The following is a 20,671-nucleotide window of genomic DNA, read 5'->3' on the forward strand; positions in this document are numbered from 1 at the left end:
CTGGGTCTGTGACGGAAAATATAAATTGACCGTCGAGAATCACGTGAATGGCTGTTTACGTTTGCTAGAGCCGGTGGTTTGGGGAACCAGAGAAATGTACTGACGGCTCCGGTAGTACCTGAGCGCGAGCGTTGCGCCTTTTGTCGGTTCAGTAGGGAATAAAGAAACACTACACGGTGGGACATGGGGAGAAACGGCGCAAACCACAGCATACAGACGGTGAGCGAGTATGAGCCCATCGGAGAAGATGAAGAGAGAACACCGCTGTTACCGCAGGTAAACCACAAACCTGTCATTTCCCTATAACACTGACATTCATAAATAAATATTGTAGAACAACAAATAGAACCGTGTCCATGTCTAACATGTCTAAATGATGACTAAAGAACGAGGTTAAGCCGTCCTCTAAATAACAAACTATTTAGAAGTAGTCTTTAGGATTATTGTGTATAACGTTAGATGGAAGTCTCTTTCTATCGCAAGAGAAGTTATGAGAAGAAATTATGAGGTACCAAGTGTATGTATGTATGTATGTATGTATGTATATATGTGTGTATGTATGTATGTATGTATGTATGTATGTATGTATATATGTGTATATATATATATATATATATATATATATATATATATATATATATATATATATATATATGTATGTGTGTGTGTGTGTATATATATGTGTGTATATATATATATATGTATATATATGTGTATATATATATATATATATATATATATATATATATATATATATATATATATATATATGTGTGTGTGTGTGTGTGTGTGTGTGTGTGTGTGTGTGTGTGTGTATACACACACACACACACACACACACACACAAACACACACATATACAAATGTATGTATGCATGTATGTATGTATGTATGTATGTATTTATTTATTTATGTATATGTACACGTTTCTGATGGAGTATATGCAAATCGCAAGGTCATGTTTGTTTTTCACTTATATAGAATGTAAATCGCGTGTATGTATGCAGCAGCATAAATCTCAAGATAATGCAGAAATGGTCAATTACATTTATTATCAAAACCATTAGAGTTGTAAATATGTACATATGTTAAGATTTTTAGCTATATTTTTACTTATACGTCCATATATCATATTTATATTGCTTAGTATTAGTATATTTTTACACTCAAATATTTTAAATACTTGCACACATCTTATTCACAATCTGAATGAGCACGTATTTAAATATATAAAAAAGATCTCTGTTTTGCATTTGATGTATTTATTACATTATTCGAAATAAGTTTGACAAAATAGGGTTTTTTAAAGAATCGTGGTTGACCTTAGGTTGTCAACCCGTTTGCCATTCCTAATTAAAGAAATGTATAATTCCAAAATATCTTCTTTTTATGTTCTAATTGTGATTTAACCAAAGTATAATTTATGTAACAAGATTTTTTATATCTGTTTATCATAGAGTTTAAAAAAAAAGACCTCAGTGCCTTAGCGGCTTTACAAATTGTTAAACAGAAATGTGTGTGTATTTTAGATGTCATCTGCTTCCTTGTGCATTGTAGTCATTTTCACACCATCACATGCTGATCTTACGCAATTTTATTGTGGTTTTGCAAAGAATTTGCTTGCCTTTGAGCTTTCAGCAACTCCATGTGTAAGCAGACCGTAACGGCATTCGCAGTAATGTGCATGCTTTCCCTCTTGTCCAAGGGTAGTCTAGGATATGTTTTGCTCTTATGTTTGCAGTTTGCTAATGTGTAAGCTAGTCATGTCACCATTTATCTTCCTCATAGGGTGTTCAGACTAGAGGTTCATCCTTCATGTCTTCTGCCTTTAATCTGATGAATGCCATCATGGGCAGTGGCATCCTGGGTCTCTCGTATGCCATGGCCAATACGGGCACCGTCGGGTTCAGGTACACAAACAGTTTACCAGATGCACTTCAGCTGAATGAATACCATTTGAGACATACTGTTAATTGATTTATTTTCTTTTTAAAGGTGTCTTATTATTATCTTATTATTCTTTCTACAGCTTCAGCTTTTAGTACTTAGACTAGTTTTGCTGTTTGAGCACAAAAAACAAAACAAATTCTGCAAAGATCAAACTCCACTCCAAAGTCAGTTATTCTTTATATCACTCCTGAACTCCCTTTAATGCCTCATTAATAGTTCAAAGTTTTCTTTAGGAAATATACACATTACATTAGCCCTAATAATAATAAAAAACATCCTACCCAAGGTAGTCAATGCCTGAATGAGTTAGTAATATGTTGTCTTGACGTCCAAGAAACAGATTCACAGATCTAATATACTGATGTACATGTCATTTCTTCTCTTACAGTTTAACCTACAACACAACTAATGTTATGAAAATGTGTTTTTGTGTGCTTTTGACATAAACGTGTATTGAACAGTTGACATAAAGGGGAACTTAATTTAACACTCACATGACATGCAGTCTGACTGCCGCTTTCTGTGTACACTTCTGTGTACGCACTCAGAAAAATTAATAACAGAGATTTGTGCTGACAAGGCTTTACAACACATGCAGATGTTTTGTTGGTTGTTGCCAGAGTATGCAAGACATGAAAATGGGAAGTTTTTTTTTTCAGCCTTAAAAGGGTAATTTGAGACATGGTATAATAAATGATTTGGAACAATCCAAACCAAAGGGACATCTAAAGTCATATTACAATTTTGTTTAAAAAAAGCTAAATTATACCAATTTAACATAAAAAAGTATTGCTACAGTAATGAACTTTCAGTAAACAAGGCTAGGCTATTAATATTCTTTTGTGCACAAGGATGAAACTGTAAGACTTTTACATGCATCTTTGTAACTGCAATTTCTGGAATGAGCTGACATTGTTCTATGCAATTATGATTCGCATGCTTTTAAAAATAACTTCAGAATAGGGCAGCACAATCCTGAAGAAATATGTGATTATTGTTCTTGAGTAGGGTGACGTGGTGGCGCAGTAGGTAGTGCTGTGCTGTCGCACTACCTGCTGGTTTGAGCCTTGGCTGGGTCAGTTGGCGTTTCTGTGTGGAGTTTGCATGTTCTCCTCGTGTTGGTGTGGGTTTCCTCCGAACGCTCCGGTTTCCCCCACTAATCCAGACATGCACTATAGGTGAATTGGGTAAGCTAAAATTGTCCGTAGTGTATGTGTGTGAATGAGAGTGTGTGGGTGTTTCCCAGTGATGGGTTCAGCTGAAAGGGCTTCTGCTGCGTAAAACATATGCTGGATAAGTTGGCAGTTCTTTCCATTGTGGCGACTCCAGATTAATAAAGGGACTAAGCTGAAAAGAAAATGAATGAATGAATGTTTGCGAGTATTGCGATTCTTTGCTCTCTTTGTCATTTCCGACTCTTGTCTTAACTCCTGCCATTTGTATTTATTTTCAGCTCTGGGTTCCCCTTTGGGCCGCTCTAGACAATAGCAGAACAGTAACTACTGGGGAGGTGGGGATAAAGATAGCAAGACCTCATCTGATTAGTCAAATTTAGATATGTATTTTATCACACATGTCTGCGATTATGTAGATTGCATACACTGTTAAAAAAGAATAGGGTTCCACACAATTGCTTCATGATATCCCAACACAAATTGTTATCACAAATTTAAGAATAAACATAAAAAACTATCAAGTTCTCCCCAAAAAACGTGAGAATTGTGTTGTTTTAAAATTTTAAAGAACTGTAGTTTAAACAAGCAGCAAAAGTAATTTTTAAATGTATTCTATTATGGAGATAATGTTCCATTTGTAATATATTGTGCAGCCCTTTCTCAGAACAAAACTTTGAGCTTGAAGATAAGGTGTTTTTTCAATCCTGTGTGTGTTTTTCACAGTATTCTCCTGCTGATGGTTGCCAGTTTGGCTGCTTACTCTATCCATCTCCTGCTGCTCCTCTGTGACAAGACAGGTAATCTCACTCCTGTTTGCTCGAAAAAATTATACTGTAACTCATCACATGCTGGACATTAGGTCCAAGATCTTGACATGCATCTTGACAGTTTCTGTGAAATGACTTTCCTTATTGTACATTGTAAAGACACCAGGCCTCACTAATGTATGTTTATGTGTGTTAGGGATCAACTCCTATGAAGCTCTTGGTGAAAAAGCCTTCAACAGACCTGGCAAGGTTGGTTAATATCACAGATATACCTTTTGTCTAAAAATTTTCTACAGTTATTCTGTGCTGCAATGTTTTGTTATATAAATACAGTGGTCATTATCTAATCAAATACTCATCATAACAGAATTCATGATGGCGAAAGTGAAATGCTTCTAGTTACTCTTCTTTTTGAATTGTTTTGTGCAGATTCTGGTGGCGTGTACTATTCTTATTCAGAACATAGGCGGTAAGTGTTTCACTTTCATATGTTATTAACTGTCTATACGGTTAAAGTTATGTTACTTCACTTTTAAACCATAAGCTCTCCTTTAAAATTACTACAAGCACTCTCAGAAAAAAAGTTGCAAATCCTTTCATTAGGCCAGGACACTTAGTGGAACATTACAACATCTTTCTACAGAAAAAAGTTCATAGTAGTAAATCAAAAGAATAATACACCCAAAAATAAAAATTTGGTCAAGATTTGCTCACTCGTTGGCGCCAATGGTGGCACTCCGGTATTCACGGCGACTCGAGTTCAATTCCCACCTCAAGGTTCTATTCCGATTCTTCCCCACTCTCTGCTAGACATGTAAATGGTTACAGGTTTCCAACATTCCAACAAGGGCACATATACTACTTCTAACCTACTAAAATGCACTTTTCTAATGTGATTCCCTGATGCAGTGTCTCCTCTCATTCACTTTCTCTCAATTTTAGAGGCATGTATTGCTTATATTTATATATCTATATAATATTTATGTATGTATTGCCAAAGAAGCATAGATTGCTATAATTTAAATATTGGCAGTGCTAAAAAATGACAAATAAGAAAATCTGTCTCTTCTCTTTCTGTCTGTTTTTTTTCTCTGCTTTGCTCACTGTGAACAGTGAGTATTCTGCATGCTATGTGGTGATTAGTAGCAATAAACCTCTTCAGAACAGCAGAAGCCATGTGTTTATGTGAGTTGAAGTCAGGATGTAAGGCTTTTGTGCCATCAGCTGTGTGTGAATCATTTGTATGTTTGTGTAGGATTATGCAGTTTTGGATGTTAGCATGTTAGTGTGTAAAATATGCCCTGTTTACATCTGAAGCATTTCAGTTTATTGGACACAAGTAGATGAGGAAGACTGTCTTTTTATGGCCTCTTATTTGCACTTTTGATCACTTTGATGCATTCTTTGAGGAGAGTGTATGTTGTTTATATGACTCGATCTTTTCAGATTAAATTTCTTTAGGTAATATTGACAAAATAAAGCTCTGATAGCCACAAAATGACCTTAAAAACGTTTGTGCTTTTAACATTTATTCACCTTCAAATCAAACTTACAATTTCATAAGACAGTTTAAATCCTGTTTGTCTAACTTGCTTTAGCAAAACATCCTGCATTGTTTCTGAATTAGTCCAGTAGTTGGAGAGTGTGAACTGTGGTAATTAAAGTATGGAAGTAATTAATTCTACTCAACCCTCTGTTTTTACTTGTATGCTAGTTGGGATGACAAAAACGCTTCTTTATACTGCTAGGTGTAAATAACCTTTGTTTGTAGAATGGTTTGGTTTATCAGAGTGGATTGATGTGGATTTTATGTGTACTTGCTTGTGCATCATGACAGTGTGTGCATGTGGTGTTATATAGTGTGTCTATATAATGTGTTCTCTTTCTTTAGCCATGTCCAGCTACTTGTTCATCTTGAAGACTGAATTGCCTGCTGCCATCATTGGCTTCATGAGCACTGACTCTGAGACTTCTGGGTAACTAAATATGGTTCATAGCGCATGTAATGTGCAATGTAGTGTTTTACAGTGTCCTTATTTCTGACTGAAATAGCCGATCAGGGGTGCGTTTCTGAAAACCATCGTTGGCCAACTAAGGTCGCAAGATCCATCGTTACAAACATAGTTCGTAACAAACTTGGATTTATTTTTTTAAAAGGTGTAATGTGCTTTCAAAGAATTTTTACAGTTCAGTTTTAGCGATCTTCATGTTTACAATTGTGCTCCCTTCACTGTGCACTTTGAAAACATTGATGTCATTTTGAACACAGCCATGACTCATGACGAAAGCTATAGGTGACCTATTATTTAAAAGCAGAATTTATGTTGTGTTATGTTTATGTCTCCAAAGCTTGCGAAAACATGTGCTTTCGTTTATAGTAGATTATTTATTAAGTATTTGTACTGTATATGATATGGGCCTGTTGGTTAGAACATTTCTGCAGTGATTTGCATGTGTCAAATTGTAAAAGCAGACTTAAAAAATGTAAATAAATAAATAATGTCCTACTTAATATTAATAATAATAATCATCATTATTAATACTAATAATACTATTATTAAAGTAGGATTTTTTCATTTCCGAATAAATCTAAAATTTAATTTCTTAATAAATAGCCTTTTTATTTATTTATTTATTGATTTCTTTATTTATATATATGATATTAGAATATGTGTTAGCTTTTGTAACTGATTTTGTGTTTATTTAGAATAGAATATGGAATGCTCTCTAAAATATTTGCAAAAGAAACACAGGCCCTATATGTGTCGTGTACATATATTTAAGTTAATATGGTAAACGAGTGCATGTTTTTACTAAAATTAATGTTGGGTCTCTCCACACCACCACCAGTGTGCAGCATCCACTTGGATGATGCGACCTCAGCCACTGGACAACAGCGCCAGCGCGCTCACCACACACCAATTATAGGTGGAGTGTAGAGAGAGTGATACAGCCAATTCAGTGGATGGGGACGATTGGGAGGCTAGAAAGTTTAATGGTTTAACATCTCATTAGAAAGACAGCGCCCACTGACAGTATAGTGTCCCCTTCACTTTATTGGGACATTAGGACTCACACAGACCACAGGTTGAGTGCTCCCTGCTGGCCTCACTAATTCCACTTCCAGCAGCAACCAAGTTTTTCTGTGTGGTCTCCCATGCAGGTATTGACCAGGCTCAAGCCTGCTTAGCTATAGTGAGTAAGCGGTCTTGAGCTGCAGGGTGATATGGCCACATTACTCTGAAGATTGAATGCTAAATCTTTTATACATTTATACTTGTAACTCTTTTAAATCAAATAAAATCTTCTTTGGTGAACATAAGAGCACTCTTTAAAAAGAGGTATAAATCTTACAGCTTTTTAAATGGTCGGATGTATGCTGCATCAGAACAAATATGATTTACATACCTAAAAGAATTAGGTGAAAGTCTGACATCTGAATTCAGTGAGTTAGAAGTGATGCTAAAACTGATTAGGTCTGAATCCACTGGAAAATCCGCATGGAGAGGTGAAATGGAAACATGATTTAGGAAGAGCGATTGTAAGGGACAGTTTCACACAGGCGCTGGCAGAAGAACACTCTTTCTCTCGCTCTTCTGCCTTTAAGCACAAATAGAGAACAGGAAAAAGTATCGCAGGGAAAAGAATGTAACGGTCATTATTTTATTAGCCGCTGTTCTGAGCTGTGGTTGGACTGTGCCCCGTCCCCACACAGCTGCTTTACATTACAGGGCCGTTCGCATAAATCTCGCACATATGTTCCACCCAGCGAGAGTCGTGCCTTCCCAAGATCCCCTTCACCAGCACAATTACTGTGACCAGACCCAGACACACACACAAACACCATTGCTCCATCTCTCTGGGAGGAGGAAAAAATCACAACACGGCCACAGTGTAAACGCTTGAAACTTTAGACGTTTACTGTAAAACAACATTTTCCTTTCACTGGAGTCATTTATCTTCATTTCTGCAAGTGGATCAGCTGTTTTGAAGAGAGAACCACAGGAGATCTCACACACGGCAACCTGTGAAAGATTAATTCTCCCAGTTCTCACTATTTTTTTGGCTTGCTTGTGTCTTGCGTTCAGTATTGGCAGAGCAACAGTTCACATTTTTCCCTATTTTTGTGGAAAATCTTCAAAATAACATGTAAAACATAATAGCATGCATTTGAAATAGATTTTTTTAAAATGTGTTAAAGAGCCCCTATTATACATTAAAAGGGTCATATTAGGGTTTTATGGGTCTCCAACAAAATACTGATATGCATGCAATGTCGAAAAAACGCTTTCATGGTCTTATAGTATGAATTTATTTTTACCTAATTATCCCAGCGACTCTCATGTTAATCGTTCAACGATTTATTTGTTCCCTAACAAAGTGGCAAAGTTTTCATCATGGCATTAGACGCGATATGAAAATATAAAGAGTTAACCTGATACAGTACAAGCGGTTACAAGTAACAAAACACAATTAAATACATAATTTGCAAGCTAGAGAAAACAAGGAGGCAGCCGTTTACTTACACTTATGAAATGTGTCATGGGCCAGGTCGGATTTCATTAATTATCTTTCATTTTGGAGCTTTTCTCCCTTCTCTGCTCTAGATAATTTCTATTTGCAATTATTGCTGTGGCACCTCTTGCGTGAAATGTTATATGTTTTTAGAGCTTACCTGTACTCTGCTTTGCCCAACAATCACAGCGATCACCAGCGCTCCTCTTCAGCGTGCAGCAGGATGCCTTTGTGCCTTAAAAAATTGCCTTATTTTGCATGCACCCCTGGTGTTTTATCTGTCCATTCATCTCACAATTCTCATACATCAGTAGTCTTTTCTGATCCTTTCTTTTAACAAGCAAATGAATCGCCCATTGTAAGCAAGTAGATTGCTTAAGCACTTTCCCTCACACTTCCAATAATATCCAGGTAAGCACAGCGTGTTCATGACTCATGGCTTCAGTATCTGTTTGTATTTGCTGCTGTGTTAGTGGGCGGGCCGCAGGTTTAAATTTTCCCGAGTTTGCCTGCGGCGGCGCCGACGGATACACAATGCAGTTTGGCAACGCTTGACGTCACCCATTCAAAGTGAATGGGCAGCGTTGATGCTGACGCCCTGTGTGAATGGGGCGTTAGGACTGAACATTGTATCCTTTGAGCATCGATATCGTAGAGTGTGCATCCGCAGTAGTCCCATCGTAGGGTTAGTTTTTTAAATTAAGATTATAAGATAAAGATACTTATACATTTTATTTAAAGAGCCCATATTATGGGTTTTTGAAAATTCCCCTCCATGTAGTGTGTAACACAGCTCTAAGTGAAGTGAAGTATCCAGCTAAGGCTTAAATCTGTAAGAATACAGTGTTTAAAACTGTTGATTCATCTATAAAAGAGTCGATTCATAGTGCTTCAAACGAGTCGCCTTGATACCGACTCATTAGGTGTTTCGCCATGACGTACGAACGAAACAAAGTTTTTCACGTGCACGCGCAAACCCGGGAGATTTCAAACCTGAGGCCCCGCCCTCTGACGCAGTAACCCAGACACACACACACACACACACCCACAAACACACGCACACAAACATGCCGGTCGATTGAAGTCACATTGCAGATGGATATATTGAGTCTCTACCCAAAGATGAAACCTCAGCATTATAGCCAAGCAGTTGGAAACTACTGGAAACTTCTGGAAGCTACATGCTACAAAGAATACTTCATCTGCGTTTGTTAAAGGAAGGATCAGTAACTTACTGATGGACATCAGGATGGGTTTCTTCCATTTCTCAAGTGTAAGTACGTGCGGTTAAAGTTGTTGCCTCGTTGACTCTAGCTTGCAAATGTATTTAGTTGTGATTTGTTACTTGTAACCGCGTGTACTGTATCAGGTTAACTGGATATTTTATCTTATCGCGTGCAAAGTCACGTTAAAAACGCGACGCGTGCTGTTTGTTTATGGAGCTCCGTGCTAGAGTTCTGCTCCCGCGATTTATTCGGAAATTTATTCCCGCGCCGCAGAAATCTGGCGCGGGGACAGCCGCGGGAATAAATTTCCGAATAAATCGCGGGAGCGGTCGGTAACGGGTTTAATTTGGGACGGGAGCGGGCTGTCTAGCAATATCACGGATATTGCTATGCGAATTAGAAAGAGAGAGTCTGCGTGGTGCTTGTGTGTGTGTTAGTGCGCACGCGCGCGTATGAGAGAGAGAGAGAGAGCGAGCGAACGAACGAACGACAGCTTGGCTGTCTGGACTGTATACTGGGTGATTTTTGGTTGTGTTCTCCGCTCTAGCGGGACCGGGCGCGGCGGGCAGAAAACGGAGCGGGTTCTCAGGCTAAAACCTGGCGGGTGCGGGCGGAAGCGGGAGCGTTGTCATCCGGAGGTGTGTGTGTGTTTTTGTGTGTGTGTGGTATGGCCAGTACACGACTGTCTCCTTCGTTCGGTTATCCGTGGCACTATCCACTCGCCATAGTGTGGCAGCTAAAATCCACGTCTGCACTATCGAGCGTGTATGAACTGTGATTACTTTTTAAATTGCTGATTAGCTATTGGCCATTTCCCTCTCTGACTGAAGGCAGTCGACCAATCGCGACAGACTGTCATCGGTCCAATCAGCGCAGATTAGCTCCGCGCTAAGGAGGGGTTTGGGAACAAATGAATCACTGGACGATTCATACAGGAGTCGCTGGGATAATTAGGTAAAAATAAATGCAGATTATAAGACCATGAAAGTGTTTTTTGACCTTGCATGCATATTAGACTGTTGTTGGAGACCCTTACAACCAGGATATGACCCTATTTCATGTATAATATGGGCTCTTTAAAAAAATGATACAATGATTACTTTTAATAACTTTTATTTTTGTTCTGTCATATTTATATATGCCTGCAATTATAATTTTTTTTATGATGGAGTGCGTAGAAAAAGACTTGAACAGCCCAGTCGATCTAAATGAATGAAATCTTTCTAAACAGAGCTATTTAAATCATCTGGTGCAATTACATTCATAACACAATATATATCACAGCAAAACGAAAGATCACAATGTCTGATTTTTCCAATATCATGTTGCCCTATTCACAATATAATTTTTTAAATTTACTGTATCTTTGGTGTAGCCTTAATGAGCAAAATAGATCATTTGTGCATCTTCTGTATTTTGTAATATTTTGTCATTTCTTTTATGTTCTCCATAGAAAATGGTTTGAGAATGGCGTTACACTATTGATTTTAGTTACTGCAATTATAGTACTACCATTGGCTCTACTTCCAAAGATTGGTGAGTTCTTTTTTTATGTTTTGTACGTGTTTGCAATGATGTGTTTCATTGGTTTCTGTTTCCTCATCAGGTTTCTTGGGCTACACCAGCAGTATCGCATTCCTCTTCATGCTGTTCTTCACTGTAGTGGTGAGTTGTTGTTTCTCAGTTCCTCTCTCTCCTTTCTTTCCAATGTTGATGTTTTTATCGCCCTTGCAGGTGGTGGTGAAAAAATGGTCCATTCCTTGCCCGCTGCCAATTAACTCAACTTTGAGCCTGGTAAAAACCACACGCACACACAGTTGCCTGAAAACTCTAGAAGAAAGTTGGCTTGAAAGGAAAGTAGTCATGTGAAATGTATATCTTTGTGAAACAAGAAAAAGCGTCAAGTGGGACTTGATTTTGTCTATCAGTAATTGGTTGGCTCTTTGGACAGTTGTGGCTTGCTATTGGTCAGTCTTTTAGTGCAGGTTGTCAGTAAATACAATGTCAGATTAGAGAAGAGGTATCGGAAGCCGGAGGGAGTATTATTTTGGTTTGATGACCATCTAAATTAAAAAAAAAATGGATGAATGGATCAATTCAGGAATATTTGGCAAAAACGAGAGCCTTTATTATACAAAACACAAGCTCTTGAATGACATGCTTTACCACAACCTATTTAGAACCTCCACATATCTTTCATCTCACAAAAAAAGCTAAAGTTTTTTTTTTTTTCTTTCCCAAATCTCTAACATTTTGCACGACAGATTGAATCCCACCCTTCAGAAACAGGAAGTAGGGTTGTTTTTATAAGGAAAGAGACCTTTGACTCTCTTGAGCCAGATGTCAAAACCTTTATTCCTTAAACAGCTGGCTGATATTGAACAGATATTGTGATCTAAATATCGGAGCAGTTTTGAATTCAGTTTCTGTCTTGATTTCATTTTAATCTTCACATTCACATCAATTTAATGTTATTTTTTTTCTATCCCCAGAGCTTAAATACCTCTGAGTGCACCGCACAACTGTTTGTGATCTCTAGTAAGGTGAGTGCGAGAGCTATATTTTGATTTAAAGACCGCCTTGCGAGGCTATTAGAAACCCAAATATTAGTTGTAATATTATAGCATAACCACATACACTTCAGGAGGGTGAGAAATGACTGCGTGTGTGCATTACAGAGCGCGTATGCCGTCCCAACAATGGCTTTCTCCTTCCTGTGCCATACAGCAGTTTTACCCATTTACTGTGAGTTACACAGGTCAGTTCACTCAGCGCTCCTATTTTTGGGCATCAGCCACATATATAGTTGAAGTCAGAATTTTTAGCCCTGCTGTGAATATTTTCTCTTTTATAAATATTTCCTAAATAATGCTTAACAGAGCAAAGAATCCTACACAGTATTTCCTATAATTTTTTCCTCTGAAGGAAATCTTATTTCTTTTATTTTGGCTAGAAAAAAAGCAGTTAAGTTTTTTAATGTAAATTTTATTAACTAATTTTTTCAATTGTCTACATAACAAACCACTGTTCAATGACTTGCCTAATTGCCCAAACTTGCCTAATTAACCTAGTCAAGCCTTTAAATGTCACTTTAAGCTGAATACTAGTATCTTAAAAAAATCTATTAAAAATATCATTTACTATCATCATGGCAAAGATAAAAGAAATCAGTTATTAAAAATGAGTTATTAAAACTATTATATTTATAAATGGCGATGCAGTGGCACAGTAGGTAGTGCTGTCGCCTCACAGCAAGAAGGTCGCTGGTTTGACCCTCGGCTCAGATGACGTTTCTGTGTGTAGTTTGCATGTTCTCCCTGTGTTTGTGCTCTGGTTTCCCCCACAGTCCAAAGACATGCGGTACAGGTGAATTGGGTAGGCTAAATTGTCCGTTGTGAATGAGTGTGTGTGGATGTTTTCCAGAGATGGGTTGCGGCTGGAAGGGTATCCGCTGCGTAAAAACGTGCTGGATAAGTTGGCAGTTCATTCCTCTGTGGCGACCCTTGATTAATAAAGGGACTAAGCCGAAAAGAGAATGAATGAATGAATTAATGTATGTTTAGAAATGTGCTGAAAAAAATCTTCTCTCCGTTTAAAAGATATTGGGGAAAATATACAGGGGGCTAATAATTCATAAGGTCTAATAATTCTGACCTCAACTGTATAGTCTGTTGTTGTCATCGTGTTTGTGTGTGTTTGTGTGTGTTTTTGTGTGTTTTTGTGTGCGTGTGTGCATGCGTGCGTGCGTGTGTGTGTTTTTATAGACCCACCAAGAGGAGAATGCAGAGAGTGACGAATGTCAGCATCTTTCTTAGTTTTGTGGTATATCTGATCTCAGCCCTATTTGGATACCTCACCTTTTATTGTAAGTACAGTTCTCAAGCTACAAAAAAAGCCCTTGAAGTATACGTTTTGTTTAGCTTTATTTAAATATTGTTGTCTAAATATGTTAAGCCCCATTTAAGTTTTTGAACTAAAAGTCTGATGGACAGTGGCTCTATTCCTCTGCATTGTCATTATTATAAAGTAGGCGTGTTCTGAATATCACTGTTATCATAATTATTACAATTTATAACTTTAGTTGATCTTTTGTGTCTTTTGAATCTTATTTTTGGAGATTGAACTTTCTTGGTTGAAAGCTTTTTGTGCATCCAAAGGTCAAATCGATGCCCCTTTCATTTTTGCATGATTGGCATATATTGTATTAAGAAGACAATGTGCATTTAAAGAAAGAGAATCTTCTGGGGATTAATCCGGTCTGGTCAGGATGCATGATAGATGATAAATGTTTGGAGATTGATCTTCCTGCAGAGTTTTCCTCCAGCCCTGTAGTTTTATTCCACAAGGACGCCATTGTTTTTTAGTTTTAGTGTCACACTGACAAATAATGTTAGCTTATAAATCTCCCATTTGAGCCTAAGCTTCATTTTTTTTAATCGAAATTAATTAATCACTGGAAAAGAACCTTATCTAGTATTGAAGGCTTACTGAAAAATAAACATTTAATAAAAAAAAGCAATACTATATTGTTACAAATGTGAATCTTTAACAAATTGTTAAATCAATCTGTCCATAACTATACGTAAGAATAATAATTCAAAACATGAATTCAGAAGTTGAATGTAAGTGTCATCTGTATTTGTGAAATAAGTGTCATCTGTACTTGTGAAATAACTTTGTTGAAAAATAGAATTCGGAAACAATTATGAAAGAATCTTACAAAATAAACGCTGTTTAGAGTATACTTCTTATGCAGGTGGAGTGGGAAATTGCACACATAGTAAACCGCAAAAAATCAACCCAAGCATAAATGTAAGACGAAAATTCACATTTTATTTCTGAGACCAAACTGCATACTTTTGCTGCACCTACAACAAACACGCAAGATACACCACCAACACCACACACACTCACCTTTTTTTCTCAGCTCTCTGAGTCTGAGGTGTCTAAACTCGTGCTCTCTAGCCATGCAGCCACCTGTCCACTTGATTCCATTCCCTCTCATCTCTTGCAAGCCATCTCTCCTGCAGTCATACCAACACTGACTCACATAATTAACACATCTCTTGACTCTGGTTTATTCCCCACTTCATTTAAGCAGGCTAGGGTAACCCCACTGCTAAAGAAACCCAACCTGGACCAAACGCTACTTGAAAACTACAGACCGGTATCCCTGCTTCCATTCATGGCTAAGATTCTGGAGAAAGTAGAGTTCAATCAAGTCCTGGACTTTCTTACTCGAAACAACCTCATGGACAACATGCAATCTGGTTTTAAGAAAGGCCATTCAACTGAGACTGCCCTGCTCTCGGTCGTGGAGGATCTCAGACAGGCTAAAGCAGACTCTAAATCATCAGTCCTCATCTTGCTGGATTTGTCAGCTTTATGACACTGTAAAGCACCAGATCCTGGTATCTACGCTTGAGTCACTGGGCGTTGCGGGCACTGTTATACAATGGTTCAGATCTTACCTCTCTGACAGGTCATTCAGGGCGTCTTGGAAGGGAGAGGTGTCCAACCTACAGCATCTAAACACTGGGGTACCTCAAGGCTCTGTTCTTGGGCCACTTCTCTATCTACACGACATCTCTAGGACCAGTCATCCAGAAACATGGATTTTCCTACCACTGCTATGCTGATGATACCCAGCTATACCTCTCTTTTCATCCTGATGATCCCTCGGTTCCAACTCGCATCTCAGCCTGCCTGTCAGACATTTCACACTGGATGAAAGATCATCATCTTCAGCTTAACCTCGCGAAAACGGAAATGCTTGTAGTTTCTGCCAACCCGACTCTACACCATAACTTTTCAACCCAGATAAATGGGGCAACCATTACAGCATCCAAAATGGTGAAAAGCCTTGGAGTAACGATTGATGACCAACTAAACTTCTCTGACCACATTTCTAGAACTGCTCGATCGTGCAGATTCACACTCTATAACTTCAGAAAAGTCCGACCCTTATTATTTGAACATGCAGCTCAACTCCTTGTTCAAGCTCTTGTTCTCTCCAGATTGGATTACTGCAACTCTCTACTAGTGGGGCTGCCAGCTAACTCTATCAAGCCTCTTCAGCTGCTCCAGAACGCAGCAGCACGAGTGGTCTTTAATGAACCTAAAAGAGCACATGTCACTCCGCTGCTCATCCGTTTGCACTGGCTGCCAGTTGCTGCTCGCATCAAATTCAAAGCTCTGATGTTTGCCTACAAAGCGACTTCTGGCTTTGCTCTTTCTTATCTGCTCTCACTTCTGCAGATTTATGTGCCCTCCAGAAACTTGCGTTCAGTGAATGAACGTCGCCTCGTGGTTCCATCCCAAAGAGGGAAGAAATCACTTTCCCGAACTCTCGCATTCAATCTGCCCAGTTGGTGGAATGATCTCCCTAACTGCATCAGAACGGCAGAGTCACTCGCTGTCTTCAAGAAACGACTAAAAACTCAACTATTTATTCTCCACTTCACTTCCTAATCTGCAATTGCCTCTCTGGCTATACCACTTACTGTACTCAAAAAAAAATAAATTACTAATGCTTTCCTTCTTAGACTTTACATACCTGAAACTTGCCTATAGCACTTATTCATTGTTGCTCTTATAGTTGTGTTAATTGCTTCCTTTTCCTCATTTGTAAGTCGCTTTGGATAAAAGCCTCTGCTAAATGACTAAATGTAAATGTAAATACAGATGCCAAATTTTTCAATCTAGGTTTACTAGGTCTATTGATGAACTGTTCACCATCAACATGTAACCACTGCCAACCCTCCCTCTTCATACAACACATTTTTAAAAACTACTAGACATTTTTAAAAACTACTAGACAAGCATATTATACGAAGACACTTTGATTTCATTACTTTGTTTTCAAAAGTCTGTTATAATTCAGGAATAATTTTAAGTTATTTATTATATATTGAAGTTAAAAAAATAAGTTTTTAACCATTTTAATCATTTTTTGTATTGTCTTTTATTGATGTATAAAGTTGTTATTATTTAATATATTCCTATTTATATTATATTTCTTCTCTTTAAATAGCCATGAAGTGACAATAAATAATCAAATATCCAATTATTATCTGCGTGACATGGGCTTGGTTTGAGCATCTAAACTCAAAATGAAGATCTCAAGGGTGATCCCTGGAAAATTGAATAAATACTTTGTTAACTTTTGGATGAAATTGTAAATGATGAAGGCAACAGGAGTGATTCATTAAAACCCTCTTCACCCACAGCACATGTTGGCTCAGAGCTGTTGTTAGCATACAACACCTATCTTCCTCTGGATATTTTGGTGATGTCAGTTCGCCTCGCAATTTTATTGGCTGTCCTGCTTACTGTGCCGCTCATTCACTTCCCAGTAAGTCAAACCCCAGACTGTAAAATATTCAAATGAAAAATTCGGAAAATGCAGTCTGTTTCCTTCTTTTTTCTTTTTTCTCAGGCACGTAAAGCAGTGTTGATGTTGTGCAGAGGAGAGCGGGAGTTCTCTTGGCTCTCTCATACCCTTTCCTGTTTTTTCATCCTCACTCTTGTGCTGCTGCTTGCTATTTTTGTTCCTGACATTAAGAATGTGTTTGGTGTGGTGGGTGAGTGTCTGTGCTTCATTGTTAGATTCACTGCTCTGCTGTTAAAAAGGTATGTTTTTGTGATTGTGTGTCTCAATACATTTTCATGTGTGATTCCAGGTTCTACGACCTCCACATGTTTGCTGTTTGTGTATCCAGGAATGTTTTTCTTGAGAATCAGTTCTGAGCCAATCAGATCGTTCAATTCAGTCGGGGTATCTAAAGTCTTATTCATTACCATATAACTTTCTTTATGAAAAGCTTATTCTGAGGGAATTTCTCTTGTTTTTTTTGTACACTAGTTCAGAAGTAAAAGGTCTGTTTTTCTCACAAAGAATTCATTTATTTGACAAAAAATGTAGTATGAACACATTATTTGACTAATGAGTAGAAAGTTCAAAAGAACTTTATTAAAGCATTTATTTTACTTACAATCCTCTTGCAACTTTATAAATGTTATATTGTTTTACTGTAGTTAAATGCATCCTTATGGAATAAATTATGTACTTTTTAATAATTTGGTATAATGCAGTTATTGTTTATATGCATGTTTGTAAATTGTATTTATATTTAAAACAAATATAACCCACCTTAATCCACGCTTAAACCTACCCAATACCAGCAATTTTGTCCCTAACATACCCGTATCCCACCTCTGAAGCAAGGGATTCCCAAACTTTTCAGCCTGCAACCCCCAAAATAACAATGCCAGTGACTCGTGCCTCGTGACTCGTATAAATATATAAACCTTACACACACACACACACACACACACACACACACACACACACACTCACACCAAAAGGCCTAAGAGTCTTTTCATCATTTAATTTTGGAGAACGCCACAAGGAGAATATCCTCCATGTTGAGTTGTGGTTTGTTTTTATTTTTAATGTGTGCGAGTGTCATATAAGTGTCTGAAAATCTGCTGCATCTGGCGATATTGCTGTGTCTTTAATATAACGTAATCACCCCATGGGTCACAAAAAAATTGAAAGACTGATGGCTTTTTATTTGCATGTTATTTTTTAATGTTTATTATTAACATGTTAATAATTTAACTATTAATTAATATATTGTTCTTCAGTAGGTAATGGATAAAATAGGCTCATTCTAATAGTTTATTAAAATTAATTAATTTTCGGAAATCGTCAAGCAACCTCCACTTTGGGAACCACTGCTCTAGAACAACAGCAGTGTCTTTAGTCTTTGTACCTTAAAGTAAATCAGTATCTGATGGTTTCAAATTTTCATGCCATAATAATTACTGAATGTTTTTATCATGGTATACAATCAGGTCCATAAATAATGGGACCTAAGACACAATTTTTACATTTTTGGCTCTATGCACCAATACCATGGATTTGAAATGAAATGAACAAGATGTGCTGCAGATGTGTTAACTGCAGACTGTCAGTTTTAATTTGAATATTTATTTGCATGCAAGTTAGTTGAATGGTGTAGGAATTACAACAGTTTGCATTTTTTCCTCCCACTTGTTAAGGGACCAAAAGTAATCGGACAATTGGCTGATGATGGACCGGTGAGAGTTATTCCCTCATTATCCCAATTACAATAAGCAGATAAAAGGTCCAGAGTTCATTTCAAGTGTATTATTTGTTTGCATTTAGAATCTGTTGCTGTCAACTCTCAAGAGGAGATCCAAAGAGCTGTCACTAGTCAAGCAAGGCATCATTACGCTGAAAAAAACAACAACTAAATAATCCCAAAACAAACATTTGTTTCATTTCAAATTCATTGTGTTGGTGTATAGAGATAAAAATGTTAGAATTGTGTCTATGTCCCAATATTTATGGATCTGACTATATATGGTAATTACAAAAAAAGAAAAGGTTGAAAGGTTAAAAAGGTGGATGAACTTCAATGTTGTCCATTTAATCACAGGATTTTTAAATAACAGAAATTTTACATAAAAATAAATTTCCTCCATTAGAGAAAAGAGACTGGTGTGCTTACAAAAACAGAGACTGGAAATGTACAGTGCCCTGACTAACAATAGTGTGACTATACATTACTGCAGTATATTGGATTATTAAATTCTGGCTTGTCTAACGGACAGATTTTTATTTTATTTTTTTTACCTTTTTTTTTTTCCTTCTAGGCGGTCTTTCTGTTGGTGATTGGTCTGGTTGTGGGTGTGCTGAGTCTGAGTGTCATCATTGTCTCCTGGGTTCAAGGTCCTTGACCTTTGACATCATCATTTTGGGAAACACTGCATGAGTTGTAAGCTTGACTCATCCTGCCTTGAAGAGAAGCCTTATTTTACAGGTGATGCACCAGCCAGACAGTTTACTGGACCAAATGCTGCTTCAAGAAGAGAATGTGAATTAGACAAGGCCGCTGTGCCCTTATGACACTCCTTGTGTTCTTATAATGCTGTTATGACACTTGAACACCGAATTGAAACACAATCAACTTCACAATATCAAGCACTAAAATACAGAAGAATCTTACTGAACGTCTGAGTGTGACAATATTTGACTCAGGCAGTTACTGTGATCAATAAATTAGGAAACTGCATGGGCAGTTTTTCAGTTACTGATTGTAAGATTTTAGATTTGCACAAACCATTAATGAATTTGAACATCTTGTCTCATTTGGGAAAAAAAAAACTTTCATTATATTTTCAGTATATTTCTTCTGGAACACAGCAAAACCAAAGATTAAAACCCAAGTATTTCCTTCAGTTTTCTATTTTAAATGAAGAAAGAATAAATGATAGCAGTTATTTTTTAACCATTGTAACCTTGATATATGTCAAATTTTAATGCATATTTTTATATATGGTATGAATTAATAAATAAATAAAGGGAAATAAGAATTAAAGTTAGTCTCTCTGTGGCTGTTGTACTGTGGCATCTGGAATGGAGTCAGTGATCCATGTTTAGTCTAAGAGATCCAAGCATTAGTGTATGTTTTTGCTGGTTTGCACGTGAGAGAGATTGATAGACAGGCTGATTTTTCTTCATTGATTTGGACAGAGGGTTCTCTGTATGTCAGATAATGGAAAACAAATGCTCTATGCGTGTGTGCATGTGCATGTGTGTGCGTATGTGTGTGCGCATGTGTGTGTAGTCCCTGGCCTTTGCTCTCTCCTGCTGTTTCTAATATGCCGCATTAGCTTTAGAGACCGCCCAATGTAAGACAGTCAGTAACGCACACAGACACACACGCACAATCTTACATGCATTTATGAAACATGTTGTGTTATTCTTGAGGTATGTGATTACTGTGCAGCTGTGGATGACTGTAAGATTTTAGAAGGATATGAGCTGCAGATAAGAGATGTGGTCCTTTAGTTATATAAGGTGACAGCACTAAACACTTGATCAAATCTTGGGATCTAATGAGCTGAGGTGTTTCATGGTAGTGCAACACTACATTTTACAAAATGAAAAATAAATGAAAAAAAAAAAGATTTATATACTCACTGGCCACTTTATTAGATACACCTT

The 20,671-nt window shown here is 37.3% G+C and overlaps 1 protein-coding gene across 2 annotated transcripts; it reads left to right on the forward strand.

Annotated features, from left to right (window-relative positions):
- The first annotated feature begins 50 nt into the window (after positions 1–50).
- Positions 51–20,042, forward strand: slc38a6 (solute carrier family 38 member 6). 2 transcript variants are annotated; one of them, NM_001020472.1, is given in 16 exon segments: positions 51–276; positions 1,789–1,910; positions 3,849–3,922; positions 4,089–4,141; positions 4,322–4,361; positions 5,784–5,868; positions 11,087–11,169; positions 11,240–11,298; positions 11,368–11,427; positions 12,126–12,176; positions 12,312–12,391; positions 13,398–13,498; positions 16,863–16,987; positions 17,072–17,216; positions 17,316–17,410; positions 19,318–19,948. In NM_001020472.1, coding segments are annotated over 16 exon segments (1,350 nt in total). In that variant the 5' UTR covers positions 51–183; the 3' UTR covers positions 19,402–19,948.
- The last annotated feature ends 629 nt before the right edge of the window (positions 20,043–20,671 follow it).

The sequence above is a fragment of the Danio rerio genome, chromosome 13, assembly GCF_052040795.2.
Source record: "Danio rerio strain M-AB ecotype USA chromosome 13, GRCz13ab, whole genome shotgun sequence".
In the NCBI taxonomy this organism is placed as follows: domain Eukaryota; kingdom Metazoa; phylum Chordata; class Actinopteri; order Cypriniformes; family Danionidae; genus Danio; species Danio rerio.

Excerpts from the sequence above, each read along its gene's own strand:
- slc38a6 (XM_087277632.1), top strand. The coding sequence starts at position 11,278 with ATGCTGTTCTTCACTGTAGTG. Across the intron at positions 16,988-17,071 it reads TGCCGCTCATTCACTTCCCA|GCACGTAAAGCAGTGTTGAT; the intron begins GTAAGTCAAACC and ends CTTTTTTCTCAG. Across the intron at positions 17,411-19,317 it reads GATCGTTCAATTCAGTCGGG|GCGGTCTTTCTGTTGGTGAT; the intron begins GTATCTAAAGTC and ends TTTTCCTTCTAG.